The sequence below is a fragment of the Musa acuminata genome, chromosome BXJ3-6 (genome assembly GCF_036884655.1).
Source record: "Musa acuminata AAA Group cultivar baxijiao chromosome BXJ3-6, Cavendish_Baxijiao_AAA, whole genome shotgun sequence".
NCBI lineage: Eukaryota > Viridiplantae > Streptophyta > Magnoliopsida > Zingiberales > Musaceae > Musa > Musa acuminata.
The window spans coordinates 3024251-3047009 of record NC_088354.1 but is presented as its reverse complement, the minus strand read 5'-3'; the positions used below and the strand labels follow the sequence as shown (position 1 = coordinate 3047009).

The following is a 22759-nucleotide window of genomic DNA, read 5'->3' as shown; positions in this document are numbered from 1 at the left end:
TTATTTGTCCGGTCCGTTCCCATATGAGAAAATCGAAGAAATCTCTCTATTCTATTAAGGAGAATCCTTCATTCTGTTGAGGGAAATCCTTCGTTCTAATATGTATAAATAGGAGAGGGACATGTTAATGTATTTAAGCTTTTTCACTTCTTCGATAAAGTTTCTTCAATAATTGTTCTTATCTTCTATTATTTTTATCATGGTATCAAAGTAGTGAGAAAAGCGAAGCTTCGCTCTTACCTTTGGTTAGCGACCAACCAAAGCTTCGCCCTTGCCTTCGGCCAGCGACCAATGCCGCTATAGCCAAATTCCTAAGAGGCTTCACGGCCAATCCTCATCTTCCTCACCTTGATAGTCTTCGTTGATCTGCCAACAGTTGGCTGACTTAAGGAGAATGAAGGACGAACTTAAGGGGAATGAAAAGAACGCATGTGACCTCATAGCAATAGCAATCGCAGCAGCAGCGATCTGCTTTTGCTCTTCATTATGTTTAGGGAAATCCTTCCTTCTAATATGTATAAATAAGTGAGGGACATTTCAATAATTATTTTTATCTTCTATTATTTTCATCACCTTTCATATACCAAACAATAATATCTCACAACAACAAAATTATGTGACCCTAAATTGAGCAACGTTATGCCATCAATGAGCATCAAATTTCTACGAGAAAATTCAATACAGTGGTTGGGTGATCGTGTCAACATGACACGTGCCGAGATTAAGACGAAGAACTAATCTAATTATGAGATAAAAGTAGACAGTGAAACGATTAGTGGATTTAATGCTGCAGACTTTTCTTCTTCCCCTCACCAAAAGGATCCAATTTTTCGGCTGAGAAGGACAAAGAGGACTCCGTTGTCACTCACACGACCTCTTCTGATGCAATGTAATGGGACAACCATATCGTATCTGCAACTTTGTGTGAGCACACGAAGTAACTCGAGTGGAGTGCATCTACTCCACCAATCTCTCTATGTGTTCTTGGATCTCAATCTTGTGTGAGAATCTCAAAGCACAAGCATAAAAAAGATATCGAGACTAAGAATTATGGTGCTATTGTCTTTTTTTTTTTTTTTTTAAATCATTGAGTCATTCTGATTTTGATAAAGAAAAATCAAAAGATAAAATTATAATGTCTCAATTATTTGAGATCGACGATATGAGAGAAGAATAAGAATGAGATAGATGCATTGAATCATGCATCAACTCTGTTGAAATAATGCGACCATGAAGAACCATTAATGCTGAGAGTGTTGCTGAAAGAAAGGGTCAGAAGTGTGATTAGGTAAGGCTTGTTTGATTAATGTCCACCTAATCCATCAAATAAAAATATTAGGCTATGGAACCTTTTTATGTTCTAAGCTCGAAGATAAAGCTAATATTAAAATTAAACTTGTCAAGACATAATAAAAATTGTTGATCGTATCAAGAAGTGAAATATATTAAAGGTTTATAGAATAATAAATTAAATTAATTATTAATTCTCGAAAAGATCTTGAGAGATTCATATTAAATGTAATGAATATAATATATTTATGGAAACTATATAAACCTTATATGTTAGATTTTTAAAAATAATTTTTAAAATTTAGTAAAAGAAAATAACTCAAAGATAAAAGGAAGAATGAGAAAAACATATTTGTTACGATTTATCAAGAATTTGATGAGACAATATTCGAGATTATTGCTCTAACAAATATTTCGAAAGAGACTTGAGAAATACTTCAAAAAGCATTCGATGGTATACATAAAGTAAAAAAACTTCATCTATAAGTTTACCGAGTTGAGTTTAAAAAATTACTATAGGGGATGTCCCGACCCGACCCTTATAACACTCGAGTTAGTAGAATAGATGAAGGGGGTTTAGTGAAGCTTAGAAAAGTTTAGATAGAGCATGCTTTTTTCTCTTTTTTCTATTTGGCATGGGAGCTTTGGGTTTTAAACCTGAGCGATCGATGATACTAGAGATGGGTTAAGGAGTCTCTTACTCTTAGGGGATTATTAAGGACAATATTAGGATAGGGCAACCATGATGATATGTTTTGCCATGACTCTTGGCCTATTTGGGATAAGTGAGGGATGACTCCCTACGTCGTTTATCCAGAAGGTAAAGCTGGGGAAGTTGCATCATGCTGCTTGGATTCAATGTGTGTGCAAGCCTTCCTTTTGAAGATGCTAATCGGGAAGATGAAGAGTGGGCATTGTTTGCCTTTTTTTCGGGGGTTAAGATAGGTAGTGATCAACGGGTCGTTTCCTGTTGGTGGTTGTAGAAGATTTGGTGTGAGTTTGCCTATGTTGTTGCTTAGGTGGCAAGGTGAGTTAGTAGCGTTGTTGTTTTTCTATCAAAAACCAATATTAAGGATAGTTCTACATTGTGGCATCTTACAAATGCTCACTTAAAATTTGAAACTTTAAAACTTCTAAAGAAGTATAATATAGTAACATAATTGTTAAGGAATGATCACCCATTAAAGTCATATGAAGTATGTGTTTTGTGCAAATATGAAAGAAAACCTTTTAAAGTCAAAAGAACATGACATCGACTCGATGTGATGCACTCAGATGTTTGTGGCTCTATTCATCTAGTATCACTTAGAGGAAGCATGCATTTTTTTACTTCTACTGATGATCATAGTAGTAAAACTTGGATTTACATGTTAAAGGAAAAAAAAAGAAGTTTTAAGTAAACTTAAAGAATTTAAGAATTTAGTTGAAAGATAAAATGATTGTAAGATTAAATGCTTAAGAACATATAGGGACAATGTATACATATCAAATGAATTTAAAAGCTTTTATATAATTTTTTTTTTTATGTCAATTCACCCTGCTATACACAACTCAATAAAATGATGTCTTAGAAAAAAAAGAGACTATATTAATATTGTCTGATGTATGTTAAAAGGAAAAAAGAATTCTTAAAAATTTTTAGGGAGATGATATTACTCGTGTAATTATTTGCCTTACGGATTTTCAACAAGATAAATTAGTTATATTATACGAGAAGAAGTATGAAAAAATACCAAAAGAAAAAAGAACATAACTTAAAAGGATAAAACTTAAGGATATTGTGACAAGTGCAACTTTTAATGTGCACACGAAGTAGCTCAAGTGGAGTGCGTTTACTCAAATCTGTATGTGTTCATGCATCTTGTCAGAATTGCATATCACAAGCACAAGAAAAGAGTGTAAAAAAGATATGAGACTAAGAATTATGGTGCTATTTCTTTTTTTTGAAAACACTAATGCATTCTAATTTCGATAAATAAAAATCAAAAGATAAAATCATAATATCTCAATTATTTAAGATGGACGATATGAAAAAAATGAATCAGGATGAAAAAGACGAATAAGTGCATTGAATCATGCATCAACTCAGTTTAATGCTCAGACAGTGTTGTCTCCCTGAAAGAAAGGATCAGAAGTGTGATTAGGTACGGTTTATTAGATTAATGTACACCTAATCTATCTACCAAACAAAAATATTAGGCTATCATACCTTCTTATGTTGTAAGCTCGAAGGTGGAACCTAAAAATAAGAAGTTGTACTTGACATGGATACAACTCTCAAAGAGACCATTTAGAAGTTGATTAACACCTAATCCACATGAAGTAAGTATGTTGTTTGAAGTACTGAAAGTATAAATAAAATGAAGCTTCAAATTTCTTGGCCATGCAAACTTGATCCAAGAAATATTTTCCATTAAGATGCATAACCTAATGTCTAAGGAGTTACATTTTTCCCACACTTTGCCTCTTGATCTGATAGCTTTGCTGTTAACAAGCATTGTTCTCTCTCTCTCTCTCTCTCTTTCTCCCTCTCCTTTCATGCTGACAGCAATGCTAGCAGATGATGTTGATTACCTACCTTTAGGTTAACATTTGTTTGTGGAGTAACTTGTGGAGATCTCGCTGGGGTAGGATGAAGAATTCAATGGCAAGTTTGGCTTCCACTCATCAGAGAACATTGTTGGCAGGCCGAAGGGGAAGTCCACACTACTCTTCCGGCTGCCTCCCCACCGGTTGCTGTTAAGACCGCATGCGTTCACCATCTTCTTCATGGGCACTTCCTCCACTTGGTGCCTGAAGTTGGCGTTTGTCTCCAGCGGCGGCAAGTCGACCGCGAACTCATTGCACTGCTGCGGCTGTTGTAAGAAGTCCATGTGGGAGGCTTTCTCGACGTCGCCTAGGATCGCCGGCGACAAGTTGAGAAGCATGGATGTCACGTCCATGGTGCACTTGGAAGTCAGTTGCATCTCGGCTGGAGAGAACGTGAAGTTGGTGGGCATCTGGACGCTGGGAGGTGGTCTGCAGTGCCCCAGATCGATCGGCCTGTAGCAGGAGAAGTCCAGTGGAGGATAGCTGATGATGGTGTTGTGCTGCTGCTGACTGCTGCAACCTACTTGTATTGCTGGAGCAGACCCAGCTTCTGTGATGCACGAAACCATCTCGGAGCCGAAGTGGATGCTGTGTGCTGCTCGTGAGATGGAGAACAAGTCGGGCTCAGTGGCCTCAGGTTGGGGAGACACCCACGAGTGAGACAGTGCTCTTTGCGCCACCGAATTCGTCTTCTTGAAGATCCTACATATTGCCCATGAGTCCTGCGCATGAGACGATCACAGTTGGCCACCGACAAAGAAGAAGAGGAAGAAGAAGAGCAGCAGAGCTTACATTTGCAGGAATGTTCTTATCGAGGGGTCGCTTGAAGAGAGAAGAATCGGTGAGGGAGGGAAGCCTGAACTCATGCATCATCCAGTCCGTCTTGATGCCCTTTGCGGCTCTGCCCTTGTAGAACACGAGAGACTTCTTGAGGCCAATGCACTTGGATCCTTCCGAGGAGTAGATAGGCCGGTCGGTGCCGGTGGCCTTCCAAAACCCTGCTCCTGTAACCCTATTAGGCCTCGTGCTGTTCCTGTACTTCCTGTCCCTCGGGCAGTAGAAGTACCATTCCTTCTCCCCCGTCGTGGCCAACTCTTCTCGGTCGCAAGACAAAAGAACCACTTCGGTAAGCCCACAACAACAACACACACACGCACGCACATATATTTCTGAGTTGCAAGGAGAGCTTACTCGGAAGATCCCATGGATCATACTTGTAGATGTCGAGTTGCCTGATGAGTTCGATGGAAAGAGGCCTCTGCTGCACCTTCCTCTTCAGGTAAAAGCTAACCAGCTCTTCATCGGTGGGATGAAACCTAAACCCCGGCAGTATCACCTCATCTCCCTTCTCCATATCGTGACTTCTCTCATCCATAACTACGGAGGAAGAAGAAGGCAGGATCTTCTTGGCTCAACCTTTTTTTTATTGCCTGACAGAAGAACGACAGCTTCTTCTGATCGATCGCCGCTCGCATGTGCTCCCTCTCAAGCCTGCCTTCTCCGCATCTCCGGCGTATCTTCGGATCTTATAAACACTGATCCAGCTGCTTAAATCGACTGTCAAGGAAGTGGAAACACTTGTTTAGGCGGTCATAGCCGGGGCATCTCGAAGCGTAGCTGCTTATGGAGATCGCCAATCTTTACCTGTCCCTCTAATATTATATGCAGCAACTCCTGTCCTGGAGTTCATACACATCCTTTAAGCAGAGTGCAAGCTTCGAGGTGAGTTCATCTTGCAATGTCTACTACAGAGTGTCAGAGGACTGGACACTTCCCAACAGAATAGAAGCTTCACATTCCCATGTTCAATCCCAAGATCAACCTGCAAATTCTAAGCTCCACATATTCCTTTTACTCTTTATATCAGCTTGTCAGTGCCTATTCTTGAATGATATCTATTATACTTTCCACCACCACCAAGATTTTCTTTTTGTTTTACTTTTTGTCATTTCACTCTTGTAGGATTCATTCTATTTCTTTTTTTATTTCCCCACTTGATGTATCACCAACTCCAACAATATGCACTCATGCATTGGTTGACTTGCTTTTGAATCATTTGTTGCACTTTTATGTTGATCTGAAATTAGAATTTTCATTGGCAGAAGAAACAAAAACATGTAAATACTATGTTTGATTTATCAATTGTTCTGACAGATTTAGTAATGCCACAAAACAAAAGCCATATTCTCTAAGCTTTCCAATATGAGAAAGAATGAGACAGAGTTCCCTTGCAAGAACAAGCAAGGTTTGTCAAGATTCCTCAGTAGGATGGTTTGAAGAATCCTTAAAAGGCAATAATGTTCCATGATAAAAGTAGTTTTATGCCTGTTCTAAAAAGCTTTGAGTTTGTCATCATACCATCATGATTGATCTCTCAGCTTAAGTTGTTCCTCTCCTCCATTGCAAGAACAAGCCCTACAAGAGCAATGGCAGCATGCATGGTCACTGCCAGCAAGTGCAGCATGGATAACAGTGCATGTTCCATGATATCTTGCAACATTAATGTTGTGACTGTATGAGGAGGAACACGAGAGAGAGAGAGGAAGAAGAAGAAGAAACGAAGCCTGTTATAGTGTATTTTAAGGTGCTCGACCCATTCCCATGACCAAGATTTTCTAACCATGTCTGCCAAAGAGGCAGCAAGTTGAGAAGCATGTAATTAATTGAGGGAAGGAGAGAAAGGGTGAGGAATCCATTGTTTGGGGACCCCAATATCCAATTGACATTTCCCAAAATGAAGCCCTCCTCGGTTTGAATCCCCCTTGTTTCTTCTTCCTTGACCTCGGGTTGCATCCCAAACTCCTCCCATGCGTGCAACCTAAGCTAAAATATGGGTCAAACCCTTCACCCACAAGCTTCCCTCTCTTCTTCTTGGTTTTTGAACGCCACTCCTCTCTCTTGCTTTGCTGTAGCAGAAGACACTTCGCTGATCCATCCTTCGTTCAGCAAAATCTAGGACATTAAATTTTGTGTCGACGAGATCGAGTCCCTGCAGGAGTCAAAGAACTCATCGAGTGTGATGCATGCATCTCTTAGGGTTCTTCTTCTTCTTCTTCTTCTTTGAGTGGTTTGCATGAACTCAGCGGCCATGCATCCGCATTCTCACTTTCACATCAGATCAGATCCAGTGGTCAAAGTGGGATTAGATCTTCCAAAACCTCTCTCTCAAAAATGCAACTTTGTCAGTAGATTAATACTGCTCGTACGACAGACTTGACTCCGCCACCATCTTGAAGATTAACACACCGGGGAATTAAGCAGCTCAATTATCTTAATGGGTGGGAAACTTGCAAGTAAAGGGTTTGGGATATCAAGAGAGTGAATGAGCTACATGAATTGAGGCCTAAGTTAGTGTTGGTTTCAAGGAAAACCAAGTACGACTATGGCATATAGATCTGCTTAATAGCCCATGCAGAATCCATGCTCTGTTCATTAGCTAAGCAGCCATATGGAAAACCATCATCCTCTTATGCTGTGTATTGACATTGTAAATTAGTAAGGAAAATTTGATGTAATTATAATGACAATGAACCAATTTTCATATCTGCAACTGAACTGAAATATATGTCAGAATGGCACTCTATTTGGTTCTCCACAAGCCACTCACTCTTTTTACCTCCTGTTCATCCACATGCAGTGCACTTGCTGCACATATATGCAGGCCTCGATCCATTGACAACATTGTAGAGCAGATGGATTGTCTCTCTAACATGCCAAGAATTTGTAGGATGCAATTTTCAGATTTTGGATGCAATGGCTGCAGTGTTCATAGCTTATTATATTAGGATTATATAACTAAGGATAAAGCAAAGGTAAAATTTGTGGCTTCAAATCCAACTATTATTTCCCAACAAGCACTGTATGCATGTGTTCAGTCATGAAACTGTGACTTTAAATAGTGATGTGTGTGCCTTAAAAGTCTTCATGTGAGTATTTTACATGCTATATTTGGAGCTGTGATGGTAAAACTTGGCCATTAATGACACACAGTTCATACTGGTGGTGTGCAACCCAATAGGTCACTTTGTTCTAGTGACCATCTCACAAGAAATATACATATTCCAGAGGCCAAGAAGCTTCAATGCAGCAGATTTGCTTACAGTCTACTCAAACATCCCTTCTCTTTTTCCTCAGAAACCCTACAGTTTGAAAACCTCATGCACACAGACCATCTCATTCTTTGTTCCATGGAATACAGTTTCCAGCCAAAGCACCACCAGCATATACTACAACAAAAGCAACAAATGTGAGTATATAAGAACAGAGCAAATGGTTACTGAATGCTAATTAGCCTGTTAACTTTAAGTTTATCAATGAAGTAGATAAATCAACACATTCCTGATTAGTTTATCTATCAATTTTATTCAAGCATAAAAACAGAGTTTTGAAGTGATCAATAGCTGACAGACCATGTCAAGGGTGATTCCATGTCTCTGATCCTTGTTGAATTCAAAGAGACACAAAAATTAATCTTGAAGAAAATTTGGCCATCATTTTGACCATCTACAAAAGATTCTCATCAGAGTACCTGAAAATAATAATGAAGTTCTCACTAGAAGGATTCCACTGGTCAAAGTTAAACAGTAAGTGAAATGCCTTTGTACCTCACATTCATTCATAAATGAAAATTGTCAGGACTCTGATTGATTGAGTCATCCTTCTTTCTCACTGTGGATCACTATGGGCATGAACTAATGATGAAACAAAACTTTATCTTCTTTCAAAAATATTGTTGCATTTTTTTTCTTCTGACAGAGATGGATAAATATATGTGCATTGTCTGATGTAGAACCTAAAAGGAGGCTATCAACTCCAAATGAGAAGAAACATAAACAGCAGATAGCTGCACAGGCAAAAGATAAAAAGAAAAGGACCTTCTTACATGTCACATGTTGTATAATATGATATGCTTTTATAACATTTCAGAACAATATATAGATCAAGTAATCTTATTATCTGACACTAAATAAAATCAGTCCTATGACTCATATTAAGACTCCAAAGATTAAAGACCTTCATGCAGTGCTATCCAGTGGTAGATGATGACCCTCTCTACATTGGAATTAATTAAGATTTGAAAGTTACTCTAAAAGATAGAACTACTGAAATCAATCACGCTAAGTGGAAACCTCTTAAACATCATCTCAAAACATATATTAGTATATCATAATCAACATCAAAACATTCCAATGTAAATCTCAATAGTCAATCATGGTAATAAGATCGGTAACAATAACTAGAACTCATGTTATACTCTCAACAGCCGATACCACTATCAACTGGTATCTCTTATCATGCAAAGTGAGACACTAACAACAATCTGCTACGTTCTGCTTGGTGTTTTAAAGCCAAGTTGATGACCACTCAAGCACAAGGCTCTGATGGACTCATGTGTACCTACTGTGAGATATAGAGGAAAACAATGTTAAATACATTTATTTCCTTTATACATTTTATTCACATGATAATAACATGAAAAAAAAAGGTCAACACGAAGTTTCTAATACAAAAGAGAGAGAGAGAGAGTTGGATAAGTACAATTTGAAAACTTTAGCCTCGGGGAAGCGTGAAGTTACATGCAACTGAAATTTACAACAAAATGAAAGAAGAGTATCGATATCAATGTCATCCTATGGAGGCAGCAAAATGCTGCCAAAGTTGCAACCTGCGGTTCCAATGCCTCGGAGCTTACAAGAATGGACAAGAATCTATTCTTGTATCAACAAAGCCTACAGAAAGGAGGCTTCCAAATAATAACTGTTATTGTTGTGGCTCTTGGTGGGGAGTGGCAGGTGACTCTGGTGCTAATGTGAAGTGCAAGCCACGTCGTTCGCCAGACTGCAGTATGAATGCCATTTCACTCGCTGCTAAAGTAGCTGCTTCCTGGGTATTTGAATTCAAAATTACATGTCAGATGCAGATAACAACTGAAGAATGGTAACAAAAGGCTTAAACCACATAATGCCATTTTTTTAAACTGATCTTTGGGAGGAAAAGACAGGATTAAACGATTTACTAGCTTCCGGTATGTAAATCAATTCTTGATCCAAAACAACAGATATCCCTCAAATTGTGGTCAAGTAATGATGCAGCATAATCAAACACCTATATATGCATCCACAAAGAAATATGCATTTACATCAATGTAATCTCAAACCAAGTGTGCTTTATTCATGTGAAAATAAGTGGATTGCATATACTGTTTGTTTTGGTGATTTGATCCTCCATGCCACTGTAAGGAGTTTTCTGGGTTGCATGTGCAGTCCACATTCAACTGATCCTAGAGTTAGATCAACTTTATGCATGCAAATTCAATTTCTACAAATCCAGACTTTTAAACTGGTTACGGTACCATGTTGACTTATATTATCTCTAGAACTAATAATGATCTAGTCCGCATGAGGCTCACTAATTCAGTTGGAAAGCACCAGCTTCAACTAGTGCCACCATAGAACTAGGTTTCCATGTTGGAAGTGATAGGCAGAATGTTATCTGTCAAAAGGATTGGTACGATGACCATCACGTATTTAGTTGTGTACAACAATTTTGTTTTAAATATTTAAAGGATATACTATTAAAAATGGAAAACTGGGATTAGTCTTTATACTTATGCTATTATGGTTGACTTGCTTTCTATGGATGTGGCGTTGCTTGTTTTGCATGCCTTAAAAGTTCAATCTTTGCAACTCTGGAGAAAATCAAATCCTTTATCTAATATGTTCCAAAATGCACTGACATTTTATAATCATAAGAATTCTGACCTGTCTTTGCCGTCGACGCTGCAAAATACTTATAGCCCAAGCCATGATGTAAAATGGCAACAGAAATCCAGCAGCCCTTAGCAGAAATATCTGAAAATCATCAATTATATGTTATTTAGGCTAGTGGCAAGCAAGAACTTAAAGAAAAAAAAAAGTAGTTATTTAATTTTCAATTACTGAAAAGTAGGTGGAAGCATCGTCGTCATCATCATCTCCATCAGCATTCGAAATGGTCAATGCATGCCTCAACAACAAAAGAGCCATTAACTGCAAAAAAATAAAAAAATAATCATAAGTATACAAATAAAACACTCAGGTATGCAATAGATTTGAACACCTATCCGTGTGATAATACTTTTGGCAAGCACCTGACTGACAATTTTTAATGTTGAGATTAGGCAAAAAATATCTGCACAAGCCAACAAAACAGACCTAACTTCTAGAGGCAAACAATAATGTAATGAAAATTTAAAAGCCCAAGAAAAGATCAGGATAATAAAAAGGGTAGCTTGACAAGAAAGTTGGGGGAATCTCAAAATTTTGATATCAGCTATATCAAGTTTAACTACCCCCTCTTTTGTAACAAAAAATAAATAGAAAACAAACAGTGTAGGTGGTTTTTTAAAGACTAAAGCAGTAACTCTGAATGGACCTATCTAGGAGATCATTGTATGAAATATAAATCAAAATAGATACCATTCCAAATCAAGTACTTGTAAAATAAGAAACAATGAAACCAACTATTATGATGATCAAACGTTAAAGAAACAACACAATCATAACTACAATATATTTTGCACATTTACATAAAATAAAGAAGCAGTCCATTGAATCATTATAGAGTTTGTATTACAGCTCTAGCCACTTTTATTTGAAAGTTTGATACCTACACGAGTAAGGAGGAAACAATTTCCTAAAAATAAATGCACAAGATAATTGATTTACTTGGTGTAACAAGGCGTATTGAAAAGAGCAGAAAAAAGGAAAAGGATTTGTTCTTCCAAAATAATTCCCTTCCTATGTCATCTTCATTGCTTCATGAAAGGAAGCTATTTTATGATTGAGAGGAATGTGTGTCTACATAAATAATTTACATAAAAAACAACTACAATTTTCATGTACATTTTACAGGATAACTAACAAATAGATATGTGAAATAGCCAGAACTTAAAAGCTTCACAATTTTAAATGAAAAGCTATATTTTGAAAGGGTTTATTAAATAAATAAAGCATCACTGGCTGATTCCACTTCATAATAGGTTCTTACTATTAGAGCGGCAGAGCGGCAAAAAGCAGCCCCACTAGCATTTGTTGCATATTCATCATATTCAGCTTCAACTAAGTGGCGCTGTGCTGTTGCCATGGCTAGTATCCGGGGGTTATGCAAATCCAAAGGAGAACCTGTAATAATCCAACCACCACTGCAGTTCAAACAAAAAGAATCACAATAATCAGAATATAAAATTAAGTCAGAGAAAGTTATTGCAATCCTTCACCATAATTTAAGTGTCATAAAAATTATGAACAGAACATACTTGATTTCAATTGTGGTCTCATCAGGATGCCCTCGTGGCGGTGCAGTGTACCCAGGTTTATATTGCTGCAAATCATAGGGAAGGGCTAATTAATAACATACATTTTAGATTAAAAAAAATACTGTTAACTTTTAACACAACAGATATGAGTGCGCCAGTTTAGTCAAATCAGGTAAGCACTTGGAGTAAGAAGCTTAAAATATATTGCAAGCTTAAGACAAAATGAAAACATGAGTAATGCTAAACAGAAAAACAGCCTTAAAGTATTGACTGAATGAATCACAAAGCATTATATGTTAGTTATTATCCATGATTTGGAAGCCAGGAAATAATTTAAGATCGACTTCCTACCGCATTAATATAATACCTGGTGATCCATGAATCAGAGCATGAATAGATAAACAGACAAATACTATTATGAACATCAAACACATGAAAACCCTTTTATGAATAACATCTTAAACTCATCTAAGAAAAAAATATTAAACTGTATATTCTTCTATACCAAGGAACATGAATAACACGTACATGGAGGAGAATACTGAAAAATTATTGTTAGAACCATGACTCACCTCATGGCAGATCTCACAGGTTGTATCACCCTTCTCATTACACCAACGCTGCACACAGGCCCTATGAGCATACTGCACAACATAAAAATCCAAGTGAGAACAACTTAGACATAAATAAAATGGAAAAGAAAGAATAGGCATACATACAAAAACAAGTGTGAAATTGTCACGGCTGATCGGATAACTAACCTATCAACTTCCTTAAACCTAAATCATTGATTAAAATACTTAAGCTGAAGTTGTTAGTAGTACACCCATAAAACCTGACGTAGGATTGTTACAATCTCCCCCTTGACATCCTCGACACAGTTCGCTGGTTGCTCGTATGAGTCCTGACCCCGATAACTTCTATCAACTTCGTTGAGGTCAAACCATTGACCAGAATACTTAAGTTAAAATTGACAATAATATATCCATAAGACCCTTATAAGTTAATATTAGTCTTGATCACTTCCGATGTGGGACTAATTGAGGTATTACAAAAATTATAAATCTAATAAAAATTCATATCTCTTCAAGTAACATAACAAACCAATTTATCATGTCTGTTTACTTTTAATGAATCAAATGACGAAATAGAAGAAAGCAAAGTTGCCAGCTAAAGAAACTTATTAGAAAAAAACATTAGAAGTAAATTCCCATTATAGAGGAATTTTGACCTCAAAGCAGTTAGCTAAAATTTAAGCCAAAAAAGACAAAGTTGCCAAAATGTCCAAGACCTTCAGGCTGCCACTGCAAGCACAAGGGGCCTCCAAGTTTTTGATGTGATCCTCCTCTTGGCATATGCGGCAGTCTACCATCTGAATAAGAGGCTCCTCTTCCTCAGCAACCTTGCTTTCCTCCTGCCCTCCTTTCTCATCGCCTGAGCCGGCTTCCGATATGGAAGAAAGGGTCAAAGCGGGGACAGGGGCAGCTTCCGCTGAAGATGCCGAACCCCCTTCAGTCTCAACGGTTTGGGGAGTCATCAACCGGTCAACGTGCAACACCACATGATCGCCCATCACCTTCCTGCGTCTTCACCACCAAAATCCCTACTCAAACTTTCTGTAAACCAAAAATAGATGACCTCATATGTGTCAAAAACCAGCAATTCCAAGACAACTGAAGAAAGTTGTTCCTTTTATCAGCCATTTACATTGAAAATTTAGAAGCAAATCTGATGGTTGAACAGGAGTCTCTTATTTAGATGACATTGAACACCCTAATCAAGAATCAAAATTTAGAAGCAAATCTGATAAACCAAACTCGGGAAAGAACGAAAAAAACGCAATTGACAGGGAATCCAAATCGAATGGCGCAAATTTCAGAACCTAAAAGAGAATAGGGGATCGACAACAAAAATAACAACAAATTACAGCGTTTCTCCACCAGAATCCAGAATTCCCACAAGGAAACTACAAGAAGGAGAAGAAGAGAGAGATCGGGGTACCTCTAAAGAGCGGAAGAATAACGCGTCCACTTGTTTCGTTCGTCCACGCTGCTATCAGAAGGGGCGAGGCAATTGTTATAGAGCTCATATATAAGGCTTGTTAGCAGAAAGTTTACCACCCATTATTACCCACAAACCTACCTACGTTACCATTGGCAACCTTTGGTGGCCCTGAGGATAAATCATCACGCCATCATAAAACGTCTTTCCAATTCAAAGGCAGGTAAAACAGTCAGGTATTTGTGATACGACTCGTGGAGCGACACTTTACTTTCCGTTCCTAAAGAACCAACGGGCATACCTGAATAATGAATGGAGTGAATTCCGATACCACCAAACCGGCCAATTGTAGAAAAGGTAGATGAACGGGTACTTAAAATAGAAGTAAAAGCATTTGTATTCTTTGGAAAGCGAGTGACGGCTGGTAGGAGGCGTTAGTCGTTGACGGCGATTTGGTTCACCGCGTAGTGGAAGACGCGGCATGACGTGATTTGCGTAGAACGCGGCCCTGATTGAGGCGGTGGGGGCCACAATCCGTGGAAGGTTTGGGTATATATATATATATATATATATATATTTATGAATTACATGCCAAGTCAAAAGTTTTATTGTGATTTATGTACTTGAAATCATATCCTAATGTTGCTCTATTATTGTAGTTACCAATGGAAAAGAACGAAGAAATGAATCCGGTCGTCTCAATGAGACTATTTCAAACCTCTATAAGAATGCATGATGTAGAATAGCACTCACCCTTCCTCAAAAGTCAACTTCTAAAACGACTGAAAGATGGAGAGGAGATGGGGACAGAAGAGCAGTTGTGACTTGACCTTTTCGTCTCTCTGACTTGTTCGCTAACTCGGTTCTGCATGTCTCATGGTCAAAGCACACCTCTTTTGACCTTCCTCTTTTCGTTAAAGATCGACTCGTACGTTAAGCAGTAGCACAATGCTCTACGCGACTCGCCAAAGGTGAGATATTCTATTGAATGATCAGCACTAGAATTTCTTATTATTTTTCCATTGGACTTTCGGTCAACATAGTTTCTTTCTCCGGTAGAAATCCCATTTCGTTAACGACAGTATCTTTTGTGCGTTGAGAATGGAGCAACAATCAACTATGCATCTCTTTTCTTGCTCTGGTCAAAATTATTTTTCCTAAAATGATAGTCTTCTCATGCAGCTTCTTCGCTTTGTATGGCATGTCCTCTTGAATGATCGTTTATAAATTGCTTCGAGAAAGTTGAATTTTCAGATGATGGTGATAATAATGCTTCATAAGATGATGTTGCAGTCTAAAACTGCACCATAGATTACAGAGGAGGAGTAGTGACTTCAGAACTAAGAAGCCTACCACCGGCTTAAGAGGCACGGCCTTACACGGACATACATCATTAACATAAGCTGCAGAAGATGACGATACTTAGCAATGCCCATAGTCTCCTGACGAAGCTACACATTCTCGAAAGCATTGCTTGTGGGGCTCGCCATTTCCTGGCTCTGCAAGCGTCGAAGCTTGAAGGAGGACAGCTTCTGTGCAGCAGGAGTATGCTGCTGCTTCTCAGTCATTCTAATGAAGCTGTAGGAGAATGAGCCTGAGACGGTGCCCAGCACCGGGCCAACAAAATACACCCAGAGCGATTGGTAATTCCTGCTCGCGACCGCCGGTCCTAATGTCCTCGCGGGGTTCATCGATCCTCCTGAGACCGGCCTGCACAACTCCATTTCATCTTAAGTGGTGTATACCTACGATTTCCTTTGTGTTTAGCGTTGTTATCGCCTAAGAGTGGAGTTACAGTCACTTCACTCGTGTTAGCGCTGTTCCTAATCTTTGTTGCTTTCAGTAGTTATTGGCATGGAAAGTTTTGGTGAGCAGGTGGCTGCTGGCTATCATGCTTGTGTCTGATGTGTACATATATTAGGGTTTGTGCATGTTACGTTAGATGATGATTGATCTTGCAAGATTAAGATTGAGATTGGGATTGGTTCATGTGTTTAGCATTCCTGATAGTCTCTAAATTACTACAAATTGATCAAAATGAGATGTCTTGTTTTACCCAGCTAGAATGGAGGTTATGCACACTGATGAACCAACAGCTAACCCTGCCAACTCTCCTACCTGTATCACCACAAAGATAGGTCACAAACAAGCATGCATGCAGTAGCAGGATGTCGGAACAAGAATAAGCATCAGAGACTCACAGCTTTGGTATCGGTTGCTACCGCCGACGTGACGAACATCATGCAGAAGGTGACCACGGTTTCCATGACCAAGGCCTTCGCCGCCGTGTCAGACGGCGTCGTCGTCCCGAGGTTGGTGATCGGGTGCAACAGCTCCCGGAGGACGAAGGAGGCGACCATGGCCCCCGAGATCTGAGCACACATGTAGAAGGGCACCTGAAAGTGATTGCAAAAGGTTAGCCATGAAGAGAGGTAGGCACTGAGGCATCTATGCGAATTCAGTGGTGGAGAAGGAGTTGATGGGACCTGAGAACATATCCCTTTCTAGCTTTGTGGTGGCAACCTTAAAGAATCTCTTCTGAGAAGGATTATTTTGGCTCTATTTTTTTTTATTGTGGGATGATTTGATCCAATTTGAACATGTCATTTGGCCACTTATCTATTGGAACTACTAATGAAAGCCAAAATATATACCTTGTGATATAGACCACAAAAGGTTTGCTTTTCTGTCTCTGTTACACACTCCAATACATTCATTATCAAAGAAAAAGAGATTGTTCTCTTTTTTATTCTTTTCCTATTTATTGAATTATAAACTACAAGAAGAAAATTAATGGTCAGTCAGCACCATTAATACTTGTTTTTTTCTCTAGTATGGTGCATGCGTATGGAGTCTAAGAACATGCAGCTTCATTGTTTTCATGACCGACCGACTGTTATAGATGATGCTGTATTCTGAGGATAGAGGAAATATATGGCAGCCTATATGTATGTCAACAGCTTCTCAATAATTTGCATGCCTTGTAAATGTTTATTTCATTATTCTATTTCTTAGTTCGGATGGTAAAAGGATGAAAGCTTCGAAACTGTGGTGTAAGCTCAGTTAAGGGTACAAAGAGACGAGATTCGATGTAGTGGAAGAGATGTGTGGATGAACACACCTGAATCCATGGAAAATGCCTCGAGACGGCGAAGGCGAAGGTGACGGCAGGGTTCATGTGTGCCCCTGATATATGGCCGACGGCATAGATCATCACCGTGACGATCAACCCTCCGGCGACCGATGCGCCGAGCTGCGACACCACGCCTGAGTTGCTCTTGTTCAAGGCGCCGGCACCGCAGGTCACGAACACCAGCAAGAAGGTGGATATCATCTCAGCAACGACCTGAAACTCCACGAACAGGAATGAGTCAGAGGGAAGATGAAGCGAGTAGTCGTTGTGAACCGTGTGTGTTGGGGGCATCATGCGGCACCTTTCTTGCAAGGAAGGGTGGGAAGAGTTCTCTCAAGCTCTCGTGGTGAAGAACACGGGGAGAGACGGAGCTCTGAGCTGTGACTACATCTATGTCATGGATCTCATTGGAGATGTTAGGCCTTGTTTGGGAAGCCATTTCCAATCTCCAAGAACTACTCCTCCTCAAGGTGTGGTCTTCCTGTGTCCTTCCAGGCTGCTATTTATAGAGGGAGCTGCTCATGTTGATGCCAAGCATTGGACAAAGAAGCCTGGACACAGTATTCATGTTGTTCTTCTCATGAGCTTGCACACACGTCACCTCCACATGAAAGATGTCAAAGACATGGGATCAAATTTTTTGTGGATCTTTTTGGCACTCATTTGTTTTAGCCAATCCTATCTTTTGATCTCAAAAGGAGAGAAAGCACTATCTTGAGAAACCATAGTTAATAGAGGTAGGATTAGTAAGGCCAGCCAAACAACATCTAAGCTTTTGTGGATGCATGAGTGGCTAATCCTCCGTATCTTACCATCATTTAGGAAAGAGTAGTTTTGACTGGAGTTTTCTTCTTTCATTGGTTGCTTTGTTTTGAGTACCATGTTTGGATGCTGATACATGCATATAATGGACTGTACTGTTCCTCAAATGATTCATGTTCTCTCACTGTATGATATATATGACAGTCACATTTATTAGATTTGTCATTTTGGCCTTTGTTTTGTTGTCAATGTTTAATAAATAAAAAATCTGAAGAGTAATTCTAAAAATTTAATGAAATTATTAGACATCAATAAGCATTTCAACATTTTCATGTTCTTAGGTTGTATCAATTACAACTTTTTGTCATCTCAAAACGACAATAAGACCTTCACACAGTAATGCTCGGAGATAGTGAAGTTGTAATGATGCTATTTCTAGTGGAATGAACTTACACCAAATTGACACATGATTCCAATTGTTTTGGATGTCAACCATGAAGATAAACTATGGCAAATTCCTCATAATATGATTCGTATAAACGAGACCAACTAAGAAGACAAAGGCATCATTCTAATGTGCTGCGATTTCGTAGGCGATGGCTAAAATGACACAATTAATACACATTACGGATTTACTTTAGAGAAGAAGTTTTTTGTCAATTAATGCATATTAAGATTACTTTTTATGTCAAACATGTTTAAGTATTTATTTTCTTAACTCAAAACCACTTGAATATTATGTTAGTGGAAAAGATACAATGAACCTAAGTTTGGTACCATGATGACAAAGACAAGAAGATAGATTCATCACGCTTTGCATGTGAGATATGCTTCCATTGCTCTTGATGTTTGACCTTGCAAATCTAATGCTAAAGAAGGTCTAAAAATTGAGTGGTTAAGGTAATAAAGATTTGTAGTCTTCATGTAAACTCGCACCTAAACGCATAAAATAGCATGTATTATAGAAAGATCGGTCGGCTCATATCTTCTTGCATATGATTCAAGTCATTATTTGTTTAGCCAACTAATTGAGGAATTATGTATGGGATTGATATGCACTAATTGAGGAATTCTGTGCACAGAAGTCAACTTTCAAGGAAGGGACAATGGCATGTTGCTTGCACTAACTCCTACCTTTCGAAAAGCCTTATTATTGAAGCATCTCTCAACCATGGCAACACAGTTTGGTGCACCATCTTCACCACTACCATAAATATGTGACAACTATTCATGGTCGATAGGTATGGCTTTGTTTGGAGAAAACAGTGCAAGCGGTCACTCGCATTGCGCAGTCCTCATCAATACATTTGTCAGCATTTGATGAACAGAATACATGTTGAGGACCGCGTAAATGTCAGTCCATTCGACATGGACAACCATTGCTTTGGTGCCATTGGTTTATCCCTCTCTTCTTGTTCTTTCCTTTCATAAGATTGTGATTCCTATCCATGTCTTCTTACATCTCTGACTCAGCCGAGTGACACCATGCAAGTTGTTTTTACATGCTAAATGCAGACTGCATAGTTAATAAGCTTGGGTATCACTATATGTCATTTACTACCAGTACAAGAGAGAGAGAGAGAGAGAGAGAGGTGGAAACTGAGTAAAACCGGCAACTTTCTCGTGGTGGATGTTTTGTGGCTATCAGAGTAATAATCATGTTGATGTTATGGACATGGATGCAGTGCACATGCCACTAAGCATGATTCTTGGAGGCAACTTCTTGACCTTAATGTCTCCACTTCAAAGCTTGGAGCCAATTGATGTTACAAGCAACAATGGCAGTGTGGAGACGTTTCACTGCACCCAGATGCAGAACGAGAGGCATGGAGAGATGTGCTGATTCCATTCCGTCATCTCAGGTAGAGATATCCAGTCACCACTGAGTCGGTCAATGGCGATCCAAGCTTCTCAATCTCCTGGAACAGGTTCCGTGTGCGATGCTTCAGAGAGAGAATCTCTCTCTTTCTCCACCGCCCACGCTGCACCCCGAGAGGACGCACACGTACAGATCATGGCATCGAGTCGTTGTTCCCGAGAGATGGTATGTCACAGGTGATATGCTCGTCAAGAAGACAACCTATTGCAGACCCCGAAGAAGCTTAAACCACAAGTCTCCCTGCGCCGGAAAAGGAGATTTGAATGACACAGAAGCAATGGAAGGAAGCTGTTCGTGCTATATTCTATGTGGAGGTGACTGTGGATGACTATATTCCGCCTGACAAGGATGCGTTTGAGCCATAGAACTTGCCAATGGATGTGAAGGATGTGCTTCACTGTGCTCTTTTCTCTTTTGATATGTTCTGGTGCTAAATTCCTTCATCGTTTCACTGTGGCCTTCCTTGGCTCTCTTTTCTCTCTGATGCCTTGTGCCAAATGCTTGCATCTTTTTCCATGTGATGTTGCAACTGTTTCTTAGCTTTCGGCGTCGTGCCATTCCTCCTCGACCTCACTTTGTCTTCTCCATCACCAAAACTTGCTTCATTTGGCTGCCGTGCGGATGTTAGATGCATAAATGAGCAACGTTTCTGGATGAGTGTTGTCAGAATAGATTTCGCTTCACGGTGACGCCCAACGTCAAGAATAAGTTTTAGGCTTGTCATTCGGCGTCTCATCGAGCCAATTGGTTCTATGTTTGATCCGAGAGGAGCTCAGCAAATAGGATCTGCGATTCAGTGTATGACTCATTGGATTCTGCTCTCCAAATGCATGTTTTCTTAAGACAAGATTTGATTGGTGTGATCACAAAACAAGAGCGACATGATTTGCGGAACGGAGGCCAACAACTCGATGGAATGATAGAATTCTACTAAGTATCGATTGGTGAAAGAAAATATAGGGTTCATAATGCACTCACTGTTCATTCGATTTACAGGATATTTATAGAACATCACTATGATTTTATATAAAGCCAATCGACAAGAAATCCAGATCACTAGAAAATCTAAAGAAGATCTAACTAATGAGAAAAATAGCAGGAGAAGCGAAGCTCTTGACGGCCGCTACCAACTGTGTTTGTTCCTTGGGATTCACCGATCGAAGCCTAAAAAGCTCAAGATGATGATATCCATGCATCGTAGTTCTTCAGGACAAGAAGAGGGTTCTCAGATCTTGGCAGCGGGAGAATCCAACACGTAAAGACAACAACATAAAGCACATCAGATCTTGGCATCCATGGCCTTTGGCCAAACAACAACGATGGAATTTATTCGTCTAACTATCGTCCGACTAAACCTTACGATGCCACCAAGGTGGTGCCTTATTTTGACTTCTTCTTCTTCTTCTTCTCTATCTTGTGGCTCTCTTTCTTGTGATTTCTATCCATAAAATGTGTGAGAGAGAGTGACCTGTTAGGTAGCATGATAGTGAACCTATCAAGCTTGGAATGCCCTAGTGGCGATAGCAACAAGTTCTGGAGACACGAATGGGAGACGCACGGTACCTGCTCTGAGTCTATCAGAGACTAGCACTCCTACTTCCGAGCAATCCTCAAGCTCAAGGAGCAAGTGAACCTTCTCCCGATCCTAAAGAATGCAAGTAAGCGACAAGGCTCACGCACCAAGTGTTCTCTCTCTCTCTCTCTCTCTCTCTCTCTCTAAGTAATGAAGCTGAGATCACTGCTAGTATTCATCAGTAAAGCGACGAATTATACTTGGGAAATCGAGTGCAATAGGGGACGTATCTAAGAATAGGCAGTTGTATCAAGTTTACGTGTATGTGGAAACCTTAGCATCTAAGCTCATTGAATGCCGAGTGTTTCCAGCGGTGTGTGATTCCTCTACGATTAGGTTCCCTACTTTGTGAGATGCTCAAAGTCAGCACAAAGCAACAATTCAATTAAACAAAATTACTTCTACAAAAAAAATCTCTTCCATCCAAGTCTCAAATCTATTGCAAATTCATAGATTACTCTGAAGATAAATATAATATAAAAAAATCAGTAACCATTAGGAACCTTAAAAAAAAAATCATAAAAAATATATTAAATGCTCATGAAACATATTCATTATTAAAAATAAAATATATCAATTTATTATGAAATTCATGTATCATACGAACAACGATACTTATTTTAATTCATTATGAAACGTTGATAATGTATCAAACACATGTATCAAATAAAAATATATACATTCATCAACTTATAATTTAAGCTTAAATGATCATTATAAGATAAACATCATCAATATGAAATTAAATGATTATTTTAACATTCAAAATATATATCATAAAAAGTATAATAATTCTAATATAAAATATATTAAAATATAAATTCAAATTTGTAAGAAAAGAATAGAGTATCATATCTCTTCTTTCAAATGTGCATAGTGGCGGTGATCACACTGCAAAAACAAGTCAGAACAACAATGGAGAAGTCGGCAGCAAATTTTGACATCCATGGCCTTTAGCCAAACAACAACAACGATGAAACTTATCCCGCTAACCATCGTCTAGCCAAATCTTACAACGTTACCACGGTGCCTTACTCTGACTTCTTCTTCTTCTTCTCTCTATCTTATGGTTCCTTTTCTTATGGTTTATATCTACAAAAATGTGTGAGAGAGAGATTATTGAAAACTTGTTTGCTCTTGGATTGCAAATCATAGACTTATTAGGTAGTGTAAGAGTGAATTGGAATGCCCCATTAGTGACGACAACTGATTCAACAGATTCCACGACGCTTGCTT

At 38.9% G+C, this 22759-nt stretch overlaps 3 protein-coding genes and 1 long non-coding RNA gene across 6 annotated transcripts; 1 reads left to right on the top strand and 3 right to left on the bottom strand.

The window, feature by feature from the left end:
• Positions 1-3642: 3642 nt before the first annotated feature.
• LOC135639854 (protein FEZ-like) lies at positions 3643-5386 on the bottom strand. The gene is made up of 3 exons (XM_065153826.1): positions 5071-5386; positions 4672-4973; positions 3643-4601 (listed from the first exon to the last, which is right to left on the bottom strand). Exons 1-3 carry the CDS (start codon positions 5252-5254, stop codon positions 3876-3878), a joined length of 1212 nt encoding a protein of 403 aa, XP_065009898.1. The 5' UTR covers positions 5255-5386; the 3' UTR covers positions 3643-3875.
• A 4019-nt stretch (positions 5387-9405) lies between these two features.
• Positions 9406-14304, bottom strand: LOC135586543 (uncharacterized). 3 transcript variants are annotated; one of them, XM_065157635.1, is made up of 8 exons: positions 14177-14304; positions 13467-13761; positions 12748-12819; positions 12176-12240; positions 11908-12061; positions 10818-10907; positions 10641-10730; positions 9406-9762 (listed from the first exon to the last, which is right to left on the bottom strand). In XM_065157635.1, exons 2-8 carry the CDS (start codon positions 13746-13748, stop codon positions 9640-9642), a joined length of 876 nt encoding a protein of 291 aa, XP_065013707.1. In that variant the 5' UTR covers positions 13749-13761; positions 14177-14304; the 3' UTR covers positions 9406-9639. The 3 variants fall into 3 exon arrangements, with proteins under 3 accessions (XP_065013707.1, XP_065013705.1, XP_065013706.1); XM_065157633.1 differs by having other exon boundaries at positions 13467-13791; positions 14177-14293; XM_065157634.1 differs by lacking the exon at positions 14177-14304 and adding an exon at positions 13883-14055 and having other exon boundaries at positions 13467-13791.
• A 1127-nt stretch (positions 14305-15431) lies between these two features.
• LOC135641620 (aquaporin NIP2-1-like) lies at positions 15432-17790 on the bottom strand. The gene is made up of 5 exons (XM_065157134.1): positions 17611-17790; positions 17298-17522; positions 16378-16572; positions 16233-16294; positions 15432-15886 (listed from the first exon to the last, which is right to left on the bottom strand). Exons 1-5 carry the CDS (start codon positions 17746-17748, stop codon positions 15628-15630), a joined length of 879 nt encoding a protein of 292 aa, XP_065013206.1. The 5' UTR covers positions 17749-17790; the 3' UTR covers positions 15432-15627.
• A 1965-nt stretch (positions 17791-19755) lies between these two features.
• Positions 19756-20401, top strand: LOC135640243 (uncharacterized). The gene is made up of 2 exons (XR_010497222.1): positions 19756-19933; positions 20000-20401. It is a non-coding gene; the product is annotated as an uncharacterized LOC135640243 (long non-coding RNA).
• The last annotated feature ends 2358 nt before the right edge of the window (positions 20402-22759 follow it).

Coding starts and splice junctions, on each gene's coding strand:
- LOC135639854 (XM_065153826.1), bottom strand. CDS start 5,254: ATGGATGAGAGAAGTCACGATATGGAGAAGGGAGATGAGGTGATACTG. Junction 4,974..5,070: donor TGATCCATGGGATCTTCCGA/GTAAGCTCTCCT, acceptor GCGACCGAGAAG/AGTTGGCCACGACGGGGGAG. Junction 4,602..4,671: donor ATAAGAACATTCCTGCAAAT/GTAAGCTCTGCT, acceptor TCTCATGCGCAG/GACTCATGGGCAATATGTAG.
- LOC135586543 (XM_065157635.1), bottom strand. CDS start 13,748: ATGGGCGATCATGTGGTGTTGCACGTTGACCGGTTGATGACTCCCCAA. Junction 12,820..13,466: donor CTTGCAGTGGCAGCCTGAAG/GTCTTGGACATT, acceptor TATGTTGTGCAG/TATGCTCATAGGGCCTGTGT. Junction 10,908..11,907: donor GCCGCTCTGCCGCTCTAATA/GTAAGAACCTAT, acceptor ATTTTTTTGCAG/TTAATGGCTCTTTTGTTGTT.
- LOC135641620 (XM_065157134.1), bottom strand. CDS start 17,748: ATGGCTTCCCAAACAAGGCCTAACATCTCCAATGAGATCCATGACATA. Junction 16,295..16,377: donor TAGCAACCGATACCAAAGCT/GTGAGTCTCTGA, acceptor GTGGTGATACAG/GTAGGAGAGTTGGCAGGGTT. Junction 15,887..16,232: donor ATAACCTCCATTCTAGCTGG/GTAAAACAAGAC, acceptor GGAGTTGTGCAG/GCCGGTCTCAGGAGGATCGA.